The 14,516-nt window shown below is 44.0% G+C and overlaps 1 protein-coding gene across 1 annotated transcript in view; it reads left to right on the plus strand.

The window, feature by feature from the left end:
• Nucleotides 1-14,516, plus strand: part of MEGF10 (multiple EGF like domains 10) — a 116,146-nt gene that overhangs the window by 58,783 nt on the left and 42,847 nt on the right. Inside the window, exons 5-8 of the mRNA XM_069492240.1 lie at nucleotides 2,833-3,079; nucleotides 4,540-4,660; nucleotides 8,329-8,465; nucleotides 13,317-13,529. Of these exons, the coding sequence (XP_069348341.1) occupies nucleotides 2,833-3,079; nucleotides 4,540-4,660; nucleotides 8,329-8,465; nucleotides 13,317-13,529 (718 nt within the window). The remainder of the gene's footprint in view (nucleotides 1-2,832; nucleotides 3,080-4,539; nucleotides 4,661-8,328; nucleotides 8,466-13,316; nucleotides 13,530-14,516) is intronic.

The raw sequence follows: 14,516 nt of genomic DNA on the forward strand, positions 1-14,516 counted from the left end.
TAAAAGCCTCAAACCCCTTTTTCCTATGCTGACAGTTACCAATTTCGGCATAAACTCATTTCTATCATGATGATATATATATTTATATATCTATATATGTTTATTTATTTATTTTGTCTAATCCCGAGGAAACAGAGCTGGTCTCTGCCTGACTGCTCTGCTGGGAGAGACATTGTTGACTGGGACGTAAAACAAGGCTGTGAAGAAGAGGAGAGGCCAGCCCTGTCCCCTCAGTGCCTCTGTTCCTCCCACTGCTCTGTTAGGAAACACGCTTTGTACAGCTCGTGTGCTTGGGCCACTCCTACCACAGTGTCATGGTGGGAAAACTCTACGGTGACCCACTGCGGTTTTTAAAAGTGCTTTTGACATGATCTTGATGTTTTTATCAAGGTAATTTTATTAGCTAAAATTCCTTTCCATTATGTTCATAAGGAGTTGACAAGTATTTAATTCAATATCTGAGGCTCCCAGAAGTTGAGAGGGACATGGAAACTTTGGAGAGGGTTCTGCAAAAAGATGAATGAAATTGAAAATACAAGTAAAAGTATTGGAGTTTTAGCATTTAGAAAGGAGCAGGATCGGCTGGGCGCAGTGGCTCACGCCTGTAATCCTAGCACTCTGGGAGGCCGAGGCGGGCAGATCGCTGGAGCTCAGGAGTTCGAGACCAGCCTGAGCAAGAGTCAGACCCCGTCTCTACTAAAAATAGAAAGAAATTATCTGGCCAACTAAAAATATATATAGAAAAAATTAGCTGGGCATGGTGGCGCATGCCTATAGTCCCAGCTACTCGGGAGGCTGAGGCAGTAGGATCGCTTCAACCCAGGAGTTTGAGGTTGCTGTGAGCTAGGCTGACGCCACGGCACTCACTCTAGCCTGGGCAACAGAGCGAGACTCTGTCTCAAAAAAAAAAAAAGAAAGCAGGATCAAGGCCACGTTCACATTTCAGGAATAAGGTCATTTGTGACATAGAGGTTAGGGATGAATTGGGCTAACGGTGTTGTAGAAAGGGCAGGAGAAAAAAGGCTTGCAGGTGGCATAACAGATTTGGCTCGTGTGGAATGAAGATTTTTCTTACTCTTGAGGATTGATGAGTCAAGGAACAAGTTAGGAAGGACTGTGTAATTTACTTTGGAGGACGTTAAAAGCAGGATAGATTCTTCTCTACCTGGAGTAGCTGAAAGGATCAAAAGGAATATTCCGTGTAATCTTTTTAAAGAATTTTTTCCTTTTAAGATCCTAGATTAACAGAGTTATAATTGAAAAAAGATTCATTGTCCACATCTATAAGCAATAAAATAAAAACTCATCTGAATAAGAATTAGGCTTAAATCTCATTTTGTAACTACCACCTAATCTTATTTTGTGAAGGAAGATTGTGAGTTCTTAGGTAATTGCTTTCTTGATCTGCTTTTGGTTCAATAATTCTCTCTCATTGTTTTTAATTGTGTTAAAGTGTTTATTAAAGTACTAATGAGACCAAAGCCATACTGATTAAAAACAGAATTATTCATTTAAACCTTTTGATATTATGAAATCAAATGTAGATTCTAATACTGGACGATGGATCCTGCACTTCTAATGAGTTGTTTGCTGTGCATCTAGAGTTTTGTTTTTTTTACAATAATGTATTCCAGATCTGTTGAAGTTACACAATTTTTATGAAATGAAACTTTTGTTTTAAGTCATAGAAGCAATTTATCCCAAGAGCTCTAGGGTGGTACATCTTCCCTGGTGATTTTTATAGCATCTAATTAATAAATAAATACACTGCCGGCTGGGCAATACATATTGAGAGTAGGTTTTATTTATCTTCACCTTCTATAATTTTTTTAAATGTTTGGGATTAAGGTTTTTTACCCTTTCCCCGATTCCCTTCCTGCTCGCTGACTTTGTATTGCGGCCACTGTTTCTTTTCTTTGGAACTGCACTTTATATTTTTCAAATGCTATTTTCTTCCTTTCTCTTACCTGTTTTAGTGTGCCTATTACCTTTTATTTAATCTCCATTTTCAGTTTCAGGTTTGTCTGTTTTTTAACTAGGTCAGTATATTTAAACATATTGGTCCATTTTTTGTCTGCCTTGTTTTGGTAGGTGATTGAGATTACCTCCCAGTCACAAATATTTTGACTGATTTGAGCTTGAAAGCAGATCAGAAGTTTCCCTCTTGGAGTGCTCTGGCCCAGACCTGCAGCAGGGTCAGCCCACCGGCTAGCAGCTCTGCCTCCGCTTGGGCCCCTCCTCCGTCCCACCGCCACTGCCTGGGCTCAGGCCGGCTCTGTGGTCTGAACTATTGCTGTGTTCCTGCTCCACCTCTCGTTGTCAGCTCCTTCTTGCCTTTTCCTCACACTTAGTAGGACACAAATCTGCACTGTCCTTCCTTGCTTAAAATCCTTCTCTACTAACCCCTTGTCCACAAGATGCAATCCCGACCCCTTCACGTGCGCAGGAGCCCCTGCATAAGCTGATCATTCCATCTGCCCCGCCAGCCTCCTCTGCCCCCAGCACCATTCGCCCCCTCCCCTGGCCCATTATTCCAGCCACATCCAACCCCGCACTCCAGGTGCAGGGAACAGGCCGAGCGAAGGCCTGGAGCTGGGAAATGAAGTGACGCTTAAGCAGTGGAGTGACAGGAAGTGGCCCAGTTGGTTCTGAGCACCCGTGGGTGAAGCACTGCCACGGGTGGGTGCCGGAGTCCTGGTGCCCAGCTAATGAATGGAGATGAGGGGATGTCAAGTCATTCTGTCCAAGGGGACAGGAAAGCCCACTGTGAAGAGCTTGCCATTACCCACCCCCGACTCTGATGCCCTGCACTGTTTGTGTCCCCAATCCCAGCCTGCGACGGCGATCACTGGGGGCCCCACTGCAGCAGCCGGTGCCAGTGCAAAAACAGGGCTCTGTGCAACCCCATCACGGGGGCCTGCCACTGTGCCGCGGGCTTCCGGGGCTGGCGCTGCGAGGAACGCTGTGAGCAGGGCACCTATGGAAACGACTGCCACCAGAAATGCCAGTGCCAGAACGGAGCCACCTGCGACCACGTCACGGGGGAGTGCCGCTGCCCACCGGGATACACCGGAGCCTTGTAAGTGACTGCTGCCCAGCAGTGCCGCAGAGCCCACCCCCCCATTCATGCTGCTGCCACTGTCGTATTTCCTGTGCCCCCGTCTCCAAAGCTGCCCAGAGAGTTGCTGACGGGTCTGAACTGCGAGCACGGATAGGGAGGTCAGCAGGACGGCGTCGGGTTCTGCTGCTGTTCGGCGCGGGGGCGCCAGAGCCCCGCTTCCGCGCTGGCCTTGCAGGGCAAACGGAGAGGGAGTCGGGGTGTTGCTGAACGGCAGTGTGTGGGGGTCACTGGGGCAGATACGAGGCTCTGCTTCAAATCTTCCGTGATTACATTCATTTTATACTGCTGGCTATTAATGGTCCATGTCATTCTGCTCTTTGTGGCTGGAGAAAGCTAGGTGGGTTCAGTGCCTTAGAAAGGGGAAAAGGAGGAAGAGGTTACAAATAGTCCACAGTAAAGGATTAACTGGGCTGTTTAATGCCCATGGGTACATATGCTGCTTTGTGAATATGCCGGAGTGTGTATCACATCTGTGTAGAATATATGCACACGGGTGGTTTAATTCTCTCTGAAGAACACAGAAGCTACCGCTTAACCTCTGCTATTTTCTTCATTTTGTGGGAAGGGCATTCTTCAATCTGTTTCTATTAGCAAACAGAATAAGAGGCAGATTTTGCCCAAAAAAGTAAGAGAAAGAAAAATCTTGTTCCCTTACTAAGAAAATTACACTTATAAATCACAGAATTAAAATCTGGGGGGAAAAAGCTGCTGATTAGATAAATACTTCCTGCCGACAGTGTTAACGTCTATAAAGTAGAGCTAAAGAAAAAAATTGCATTGGCCTAGAAAGCCCTGATTTTCGGAGGAATGCATAATCATCGCAAACTGTTTAATTGTTAATATTGCTTTTATGGGTTTTCATCGAGGCCACAATCGAAAAGGGCTGTGGGAAACTTGGAGCGATTTCACAGGAGAGCAGAAGAGACAAAGGCTGGGAGAAGAAGGTCCGCGCGGACATGGGGCCGGGGGAAAGGGGGGGGACGAGACAACACGGACAGTTGATTATGAAGAGAATGTGTGCAAAGGGGGTGGAGTGCCAGCGTTGCGATTTTCTTTGAGATTAGAATAAAGACACAAACCACAGTAGACTTAAACTGTAGCACAGAGCTTTACTAGAGTTACATGGAAAGTTCTGTCACCAATGAATGGCCATTTTTCTTCCTTGGTGTTACCATATACAAGATTCTCCTGAAACTGAAATGGTTTTATTTAGAAAGTACCCCAAAACAAAGGGAAGGACTGGGTGACCCCCTCAAAGATACTTCCAGGCAATACGATTATTGCTCTTGAGGTTAAAAAATTAAATGAACAGTTATTGAACAGAGAAAGCTTGTGTATTGTAGGGCCCTGGGTGCCTGTGACCCTGAGTTATGTAGCTGGGAAATAACGCTGTCCTTTGTCACACGTTAACCCCTCAGCTGCGAGGATCTGTGTCCCCCTGGTAAACACGGTCCACAGTGCGAGCAGCGATGCCCTTGCCAGAATGGAGGAGTGTGTCACCATGTCACCGGAGAGTGCTCCTGCCCCAGTGGCTGGATGGTAAGTGTCCTTCCCCGCCCCCGCACCCCAAAGCCACTCGTCCCGGATGCTCAGGTGAATACACATGTGGAGGACTTGAGCACAAGAGAAAGTTACAACGATGGGCAATGATTCCAAAATTGGAAATACCCAGCCATTTTAAAGCTGAAATCCTTTAGTCTAGAGAAGGCAGAAGGTGATTTCATCCTGGACTTGAAGTGTGTTAAGGGTCCTCATGGAAAAGACAGTGGCTGTCTGTCCTGCATTTCCCCTCAGGATAAAAAAGAGGCAAATACCTAGCTGATAAACACTAGAATTATTCAACCATCATTTTCATAATTATCTTCCATGAATTGCTATTGTTCTCTGGCAACGTTATTCTCAACAATATAAGTGTTATGTGAGAAAAGTCATCCAGTCTCATAAATCTGGAGATACATTGAGGTAAACCAAGTTTACCAAGTATTTCAGAACTTTTCAGAGCTTTAGTGTGGGAATCTGGGAGGAAGCTGTAACTCACCATGCTTCCCAAACTTTGACCAGGATACCCTTTCTTCAGTAGCAATTTCACAGGCTTAGTGTTAAGTGGAATTCACAATGCCAGTTAGTTTACTGATTAGACTTATCTGAAATCCGGAAATAATGTTGTTGTTATCTTTCTGAGTTGGTTTGTGCATATGTCTGCTTGAGGACAGAAGAGCAAAGGACCAATGGCTGTTTCTCAGCAAACTACTTATCAGAGCAGTTTGCTTTGTTGTCACTGTCTATCTCCATGAGCAATACTGGAACTGTTCTTTCAGATGTTACAGTGACTTCTTAATCGCCAAGACTCCTTGTTCTCCTTCTGCTTCTCTTCTCCAGAGTTTTTGACTGTGCTGATCACCAGCCTCCCTTCCTTAATCTCTGCCCTCTACTTCTCTAATCTCCCTCTCTCTGACCACATATGCTAAAGATCTCTCTTCCAAATCCCACTCTTCTTACACACCATCGTTACAGTATTTCCTAGGTTTGGACCTTGTCCTTCTCCTCTTTTCTCACTATAAAGCCTCTCTGGAAATCTCACGGAGACCCATAGCCTTAAGAATCACCTGATGATATTCCCAAATCTTCATCTTACCTGCCCTGAGCCCAGGTGTGTGTTTATCACACATGAAGCCACCATCTGTTTGGGCTATGTCCAAGCTATAGTCCGTGCAGCCAGACCTGGGGGCAGAATTGGTCTGGTATTGCCCTTTATTGTGGATATAGCGCAGAGGAGAACTGCAGTCTAGGCCGTGAGGGAGAGTTGAAGACATCAAGACCACTGGGGCAGGAGTACAGCAAGTATCAGAACCAAGGCCAGGGTCAAAAATGGGGACGCAGAAATTCGCGAGGGTCAAAAACTCTCGAGGCAAAGCATGGAGAAACTCCGTGAGGCAGTGGAGCTGGAGAGGGGCGTGTGACTGGGTGCCCGCGGGTGAGGGGAACAGAGACGCTATGGAAGGAGTGCGGAGCAAACTTAAGCAAGCCTCGCAAGGCCAGCGTTCATACAGCCAAACTGGTACGCCCAGGCTTGGCTCAAGGCTACTCCTCTTCTGCCCTTTTTATCGTGGTTAAAACTAACACTTCTCTCTTAGTTGCCCACGGTAAAAATGCTGGCTTGTCTTTGACTGCTTCTCTTCCTTCATTTCCTACACTTGACCTTTTGTCAACGTTGGTCCTTGGCAAGGGAAAGATTTTTCTGGAATGGCAGAGTGTCCAGAGAGCCCTGTACTCTGTGGGTGAGGAACTACAGGCATTCTACTCTGAGAACTTTGTGTAGATACTGTCTGTGGAGTTGCCTCCTTCAGCCCTGAGGTTGAAGCTTTCTCAGTTGAGGCGGTCATGCTGTGGCGTAGTGGCAGCCGCAGGGTGGGACCCCGAGTCCCAGCAGGTGGACAGACAGGTCCTTTCTAGAGGCCAGTGGAGCTTCCCCTCCCACCACTTCTCTCTGCTCCGGGCCCCTCACCCTGACGATGCTTCAGGCCACTCTTTTCTCTCTGTGTAGCCGACCTTCGGACTGACACTTCTCCTTTATGACATTTATGTGTGCTAGCGTCCTAGGTGCTTTTCAAAGATGAATACATATTCCTTTTACACATACACACACACCTATGAATTTAAACTAAGAGAAATAATGTCCTCTTTAAAGCTGTTTGCTCATGTTAATCCTTACGCATGAAAACATTTCAACAGCATTTCTGAAGCTTAAATGGGACCATTATGGGTAGTCAGAGTCAGGCCCTGAGAGAGTGAAAATTTCCACCAGCACCCTTGCCTACTACAGACCAACCCCCCCGCGCGTTAAACGTTCTTCCTTCAGTCATCTTTCCCATCACACCATGTGTTGTGCTAGAATGGACAGATTAGAGCTATGCTTACATCTGTCCCCGCCACGGTGTGTACTTATTAAAGTCTGTGACCTTATCTGTGGTTCTCGGTGCTTAGCTCGACGCCTGGCACGCAGAGGACTCTCGGCTAAGTGCTGATTTGAATCATCTCTCAAAGGCCTTTTGGGCTCCAACAGTCTGTGGAAGAAATTTCCCTGTTGGTAGATAGCTAGAAACCACCGGAGGAGACTTAATTAGCACACCAACTGCCCTTGTGGGTAGCCAGGAGTTAGAGGAAATGTATTTTCTTACGCTGTCCAGAATAAACATTTACAAAACCATCTGGTGTTCGCTAGCCTCCAATTTCAGAGTGCCCACAGTCTGCCTTTTTTTAGAGAGAAGGAGGACAAAGCAACAGCTTCCAACAGTTAGAAACATTAGCAAACTACCTGTGTGTGGGATATGTTGTTTGTCTGATTATAACTCCAGTGAGCAGGTGAGAGGCTGTGAGCCGGTCACACAGCCGAGGGAAGCAGAGAGCAGCAGAGCGTTTCACGGCCCTGTCGCCACCGTGTCCTATTCTTCCACACAGGCGCAGAGTAAATGCAATGACTGTGCTTGACAAGACGGCAGCCTCCAGGGTGAGGAGAAATGTCCAAGTTGCTCTCTTGATTTTTCTCCCCAGGAAATAAGCTTTCCTATTGATCTTGGCTCAGCAATGCTTGTTGAATCTGCTGAAAATAAAGTGTTTTTCTTCTGAAATAAATGTCTAGGTTAATTCCAGTAGAAGTGTTTCTTGGGCAATGTAACTGTTAATTCAGGTACACAAAATTTCAGTTTTATCCTATGCTACATTTTAAGAAATAAAGCCAACCATAATGTGCATTTTCTCTAGAACATATGGCAAAGCATTTGGATATTCCATGTGTGCCAGATGTTGCCATTTATGTAACGGATGCTCAATAAGTATTGCTGACTTATTGTGCCTGTAAGACACAAGGAAGAACACTTAGGAGGATTTATAAATTCCTTAGGTTGCCATAATAATTTGATGTAGCTTTATCTTAAACTTCAGTTTTTAATATGGATTTTCCTTAAGATTATTAGTCTGCCATCTTTGAATGTACCTTGAGATTTGGGCTTACCAAGTAAATAAGTCAACTTAAAATTTCTAACATTTTTTAAGATGATGAACAATTCTAAAATTCCCTTAATCTAATTTTCTTGCAGCCCCGTTCCCATATCCCTCCTTCCCTTTCTATTTCCTCTGATTTATTCTCCCTCCTCCAATCCCTCCCTGGCTGGAGGCCCATCTAATTTTCCAAGTCTCTTTGAATGCAGGGCACAGTGTGCGGTCAGCCTTGCCCCGAGGGTCGCTTTGGAAAGAACTGTTCCCAAGAATGTCAGTGCCATAATGGAGGGACGTGTGATGCTGCCACAGGCCAATGTCATTGCAGTCCAGGATACACAGGGGAACGGTAAGGGACACCCTTGTAGTTCTCTGACCGTTCATAATGGCATGAAAGGAAAATTCTGCAGGTCCAGGGAGCATCGTCAATACCGTGTGTCCATGACTATACATCTATATAGCATCAGTGTGCTTGACAGATTCTATCCTAATTCAGTATATAGAAACTGAATCATAAACAGCGATGGGGAATTGAAGAAAACAGAGAAAGCATTACAAGAAAAAAACCCATAAAATATCAAGTATTTGGAACCCATGATAAATGTGTCATTCTAAAAAGTTGCGTGTTTAGGGCTGCCACTTACATTTTAAGTATTTTGGGATACATTTATTATGAAATTGAATGTGTACTTAGGTACCTTTAAAAACTATAAAATTACCTTCCTATGATTCCATATTCTATTTAGAACATTAGTCTTATACTGTGCGGTGGTAATAGAGCAAGATCCCCTGGGACTCAGCGGAGCTCTCTGGTCCCACATGAAATCAGAGCCAATGGCCCATGTGGTCCTCACGGCCACCATTTGTCATTTTCTGTACTAGGTGGGAAATTGTTACTTGGGAGGGCTTTGCTCACCCTACTTTTAATTTGCTCTTTAATCTGCTATGTCAAGGAAGACTAGATAACCAAGCTCGTTGGATGTGTGTGTAGAATTAGAGAAAAGGGGCTGGGGAGGCAGAAGGGTGTAATGATTTAAAACAATCTTTTGGAACCTAGGTTTAGGCTAACGTGTCCTTGGAAACATCGTCATCTCTAATGTTCTAATAATAATTGTATTTTTCTCTGAGGTTGTTGTAAGGATTAAATAAGTACGTTAAAGCTAAAGCATTTAGAACAGTCCTGGAACTTACAAATATTAGCTATTATTATGTTTTAGTGAAGGAATTCTTAGCTCACTCAGATTAATAATCACTAGTACTTATACAGTTGATAGAAATCACTCAAATTCAAGTTTCAAATTAGAGGCAACACGAAAACAAACATATAAGGCAAGTAAGCTTATACCCGTCCTATCTGGAACACAGGGAAAGGGAATAACAGCTAATTTTCAGGTAAATTTTAGATTTGAGACAAGGAAGACAAAGAGCCAGAGAAAAAGAAGGAAAGTAAAGAGGGAATTGGCCTTCTGACTTGTTGCTCCTGTAACTGTTGTTTTCCCCGTCTGGGTCCTAGAGTTAACACACACACACACACTGGCCCCAAGCACTGTGGCATGAAAGGAAAATAATGATCGGCCACGGGGCAACTGTGGCCGGAGGTGTGGGGAGAGGGGCCTTGCGGGGCTGGGGTCTTACTTGCCGTTTCCCTCGTTTTGAGAAGTCAGCGCAACTTGATCAGTGAGGTCAGGCCAGAGGCTGCCGTTTCTAGAAGCAGGTACCACCGCAGGCCTCTGCCAGCACAGCATCCCCAGGATGTGGGGAAGACGGCCCTCCCAGCCAGAGGGGAATAAGAGAAAACCAAACAGGCATCTAGCAGGCTGGCAGAGCAGTTCATGGGATGCTCAAATAAAAGCCTTTGTGGTTTGTGGAAAGGTCTAGAGGATATTGTGGGGAGGAAATGTAATGTGGCACAGTGAAGTAAGAGTGAAGAGAGGATGGTTTCTAGAGCCTCACAAAAATTCTTCTGAAGGAGTTTAAAAAAGGGAGTTTCTAGCACCAATGGCATTGTCTTAGAATGGCTCTGGGGCCTTTGATGTTCTAGCTCGGGTCCGTGCACTTAACTGGTGCTCCGTAAGAGTTAGTTGCATGAAGGGATCGTGACTCAGTATTGGACTCTATTAAGGTGAAGCCCAAAAGATAGTCCTGCCAAGCCTGTGTTCCATTTTGCCCTGAAAGTAAAGATTCATGTGGTTGAAAGGAGGTAAAGTTAAGAATTACAGACAGGAATTGGGGGAATTGCAGTTCTTCAGTGGAAGAACTCTTTCCTGTATCTACAGCCGTGGAAAAGTTGGCTGTTTCCCAGCACTTTTTATGCTTCCCCCAGAGCAGCAGTTCCAGCTGTTAGGAAGGTAGGCAGCTGATTCATAGACCCAGGGTTTAATGAGGAATGCGATTCTTTCACACTAAATCATGGTTTGGCCCAGCTATTCCAGTTACTCTAGGGAGGGACATGCTCAAAGGGACAAGGGTGAAGGAGGGAGCTGCCACCCCCTACACGCTAACTCACCTCCCTTTCCACAAGTTCACGTGTGATGCAACGTAATAATCTAAATGGTGTTAAAGCAAGTCTGTGACCCTCAATGGTTTGGGAATTGGTGTTGCATTTTATTAGTTTATCTCTATTTAATGCCTGTCCGTTCTTCCCAATTTCAGGGCATTATTCAAAATAAACAAAAATTAGAAGCCTTCAAAATTTCCATATATCTATTATGGCCAACATTTATTGCTATATCTTTATTACTCCTTTGCCATCTTTCCTAAGAACGTTTTTCCTCTTTCACTGATTCCCGAGATAGCTGTTTTGGTTCCAGTGGGGACCACAAGAGCAACGTGAAGGGCATAACATTTGTTGGGATACGGTGCTTCTTGAAGATAAAGGAACCCAAAAGGGAGATAACACTGCTTGACAAAGACATTCAATGCATCCAATCAGAAAGGCACAAGCTACTTGAGGTTGTGTTTATTTTCAAGATGGCAAATGTATACTTCTAGAAAGATATCCTACCATTTTGGTTTGGTGGGTGGACATAGACATAGCTATTATTAACAGGATTCTCTTACAAGTGCAACATTGACAAAAAAGAAACCAGGAATATGAACCCACCTTACATAATGGCTGCTTTAGTTAATAAAATTCAAATGACTTTTTGTTTTGTATTTCTAATAAAAACTAGTAGTATGTTTAATTACAGGTTAGAAAGGTAAATATGAGTCAGGACCAGCTATTATGGATTTTGTTTTCCCTGAGAAAAGGAAGTCTCTGCCAAGTTATGATGCATACACACTGGTTCCCTGTAATTTGGTACAAGATACTTTCCCAGGCTTCCAATCTATACCACTTTCACCCGCTTTTAGAGCTGTGCTTTTTACTAAATTAAGGTTGTGAAAATAGTCCAAGGCTTAATGTTTGGGTTTGTTTTCCAATCCCTGTAGGAGAGAGAAAGTGGTATTATTTTACCTTTATCTTTGTCCTTTTGGTGCTGACTTGCAAGAAAATCCAAACAGAAGTTGCAGAGTTGTCTTGCCAGCCTTCAGCAGCAACCATAAGGCCCAAATTATTGCATCTCAGCATTTTCCCCTTTAAAATGTACATCTTTAAGGAATAAACTAAATGACTTGGGTTATTAAAGCTTCTTATAGGTTAAAAATAAAGAGTACCTTTTAAAAATACTTTCTGGTCTAAAAATAGGTATACTCGTGTAACTTTAAAGCACATATTTGATTGGATGGTAAATATTAATTCAGTTACTTGAGAACTTTTCTAATAATTTGTTGCTCAGTTGAAGACTTTGCCTATTTGTCAAATACACCTGAAGATGGCTAGAATCTGTGAAATCAACCTTATATGAGGCCCTTTTCCTCGTCTCCATCATATTAAATATATGCTAGAGCTAGAGTTAATCAGAAGAGTATCAGAGGATTCTCAAGACTTGTCCTCTACGTTGAAATAGAAGCCTGCTCACCCCGGGATTGTTAGTCATTGCACCCTATCACTAAAAATACGCAAAACCTTGCAGAAAAGTTATGACTTTTAAGTATGTTTCTCTGCTGTTTCTTTTAAGTGTGCTTAAATTTGCTATTATGTCTTGCTGCTCACATTATACAGATCTGAAAAACGCAAGACCGACCTACATTTTTGTCTCTGGGTCTGGCATGACTTGAGAGCCACATGGGAAGTGGCTGCTGAGACAAAGTGTACCCTCCTTGTGGTGAGCACTCTGCTAGACAAAGCCCTGTCTCCCTCTCCCTTGGCAGAAAGTTCTCCTTCTGCTGCAGAGAGCCCCATCACCTGGCCTAGCCAAAAAGAAACTTGGCCAGCCCAAAGCTCTTCGTGCTTTGCATGGCGCAATAAGAGATCATATTCTTTTTTCTGTCACGATTCCCTCCAGCAACTCAGTTCCCGTCTCGTTCACCTTAGCTAGGGCACATCCTTCCTCTGCGACAGAGCTCCAATGCCATTTTTTAAAAGACCGTAAAGTGAATTTTTGAGGGCTGATATCTTCTCCTTGCTGTTTGGCAGCCCTACTTCCCAACAGAGGACAATACCCCACTTGCCAACAATTTTGTGTTAGAAAACGCCAAGCCTGCCTACAATCTACTACTGGCAGGCACTTTCCAGGCTGGAATCAAGGACGCCTGATTTCAGTAGATCAGAATTCCTCCAATCTAAAGAGGACTTTGCTTATTAGTTACGTAACTTTCTAAATGAGGAGCAGTGATTACCATTCAGCTTTGAAAAGAGCAGAAACATGGCTGAGATTAAAAATTAATGTCTACGTGAAAACCAAGAGAATTAAAGTTTAGTTTCAGGTTGGCCACAAAGTTTTTTCTTTGGAACGGGGAAAGCCTATTTTTAAATTTCCTAATTATGGACTGAGACTAACGTTTGGGTAATTTCTTTTCTTTTATTCTTGGTACCTGCTAAAGTGCTAGATACACCTTTGGCAAACACTAGGCATAAACAGGCTTCATGTCCCAAGCTCATAATTCTATTTTGTTTGTGTTATTTCTTCTTTATACAAGTCACACTAATGTTATTGCTGTATGTTGCCGTAGTAATTTATCTGAATGCTTTTTATCTCTGTAACATGACAATCACTAAATAGCATCAGGAACAAAACGCGGTTTCAGTGTATGCATAACAAAGCCATGATGCATCGACCGTTCAGTCTGTCTTCTGCTTTTGCCCGTTGCTGGGTAGGTGCCAGGATGAGTGTCCAGTGGGGACCTACGGCGTTCGCTGTGCCGAGACCTGCCGGTGTGTCAACGGGGGGACGTGTTACCACGTGAGTGGCGCGTGCCTCTGTGAAGCTGGCTTTGCGGGCGAGCGCTGCGAGGCGCGCCTGTGTCCAGAGGGGCTCTACGGCATCAAATGTGACAAGCGGTGCCCCTGCCACCTGGACAACACTCACAGGTGAGTGTCCCTGCCCCTGGAAGGATGTGTCCTGTGACGATTTTAACCTCAGTGTCCGGGAAGGAGGGATTGACAGAGTTTCTCACCCCAAGTCCCTTCCTGCTCCTGGGCTCTCCTGGGCAGGAGTCCCCATGTAGAAGGAAGACTTTTTACTTGGTGAGTGATGCCCACATCAGAAGTGCTAAAATTGTTAGATGGTCATTGGTGGATATTAAATTTTATTCTCTGTTAATAGCCACTGATAAAAATTAAATTTGCTGAGGTTAGTAGAACTTTTCCTTAAGTGAGGGATTCTGTGATATTCCTCTAGAAGCAAAGATGCAATGAGAAACAAGGGGTTAAGCCAAGTTAAGTATGTAAAAATATCATAAAATTATTGTCACTGCAATATCTTTTACTTGACGGCACATCTGTGGAGGAAAAAAAGACTAGAGAGAGGAAGTGCGCCAGTGGAAGTTTGTGCAAGTGCTTTGCATGTGGCTGTCACATGTGAAATATCTTTTCAGAATTGATTACTCCGACATAGAACTCACAGGGGTCTTTTAGCTCAAAAATCTCTCGAAGAATTTGAGAACAGGAAACCACGATCCCACCCATTCCACTGTCCCTTGTCTGTCCCTGAAAATATCTTCTGGACCCCTCTCTTCTTTTCCCTCCCCCAAGGACCAGATACACACAACTTAGAATTCTGGGCCTTGTTTGCAGACGGCTGGAAAAGCTGAGTTTGACAAAAATGTAGTACGTTATATAGCAGTTCAGCTGTTACTAAAATAACTTTTATTTGCATTCAGTACAGCTGTTACTTCATTTATACTCCTGAAAGATAACTCATGGCCACATCAAATCCCAAATGCACAAAAGTTAAAAGTAAACAGAAGGTGGTTGGTCTCTTCTTTAAACCATTGTTAGGAACAGAAAAAAGGACTTTGCAGTGTGTGTGTGTGTGTGTGTGTGTGTGTGCTGGAATACATTTTAGTGGGCATATCA

This window comes from Eulemur rufifrons, chromosome 17 (genome assembly GCF_041146395.1).
Source record: "Eulemur rufifrons isolate Redbay chromosome 17, OSU_ERuf_1, whole genome shotgun sequence".
Taxonomy (NCBI): Eukaryota; Metazoa; Chordata; class Mammalia; order Primates; family Lemuridae; genus Eulemur; species Eulemur rufifrons.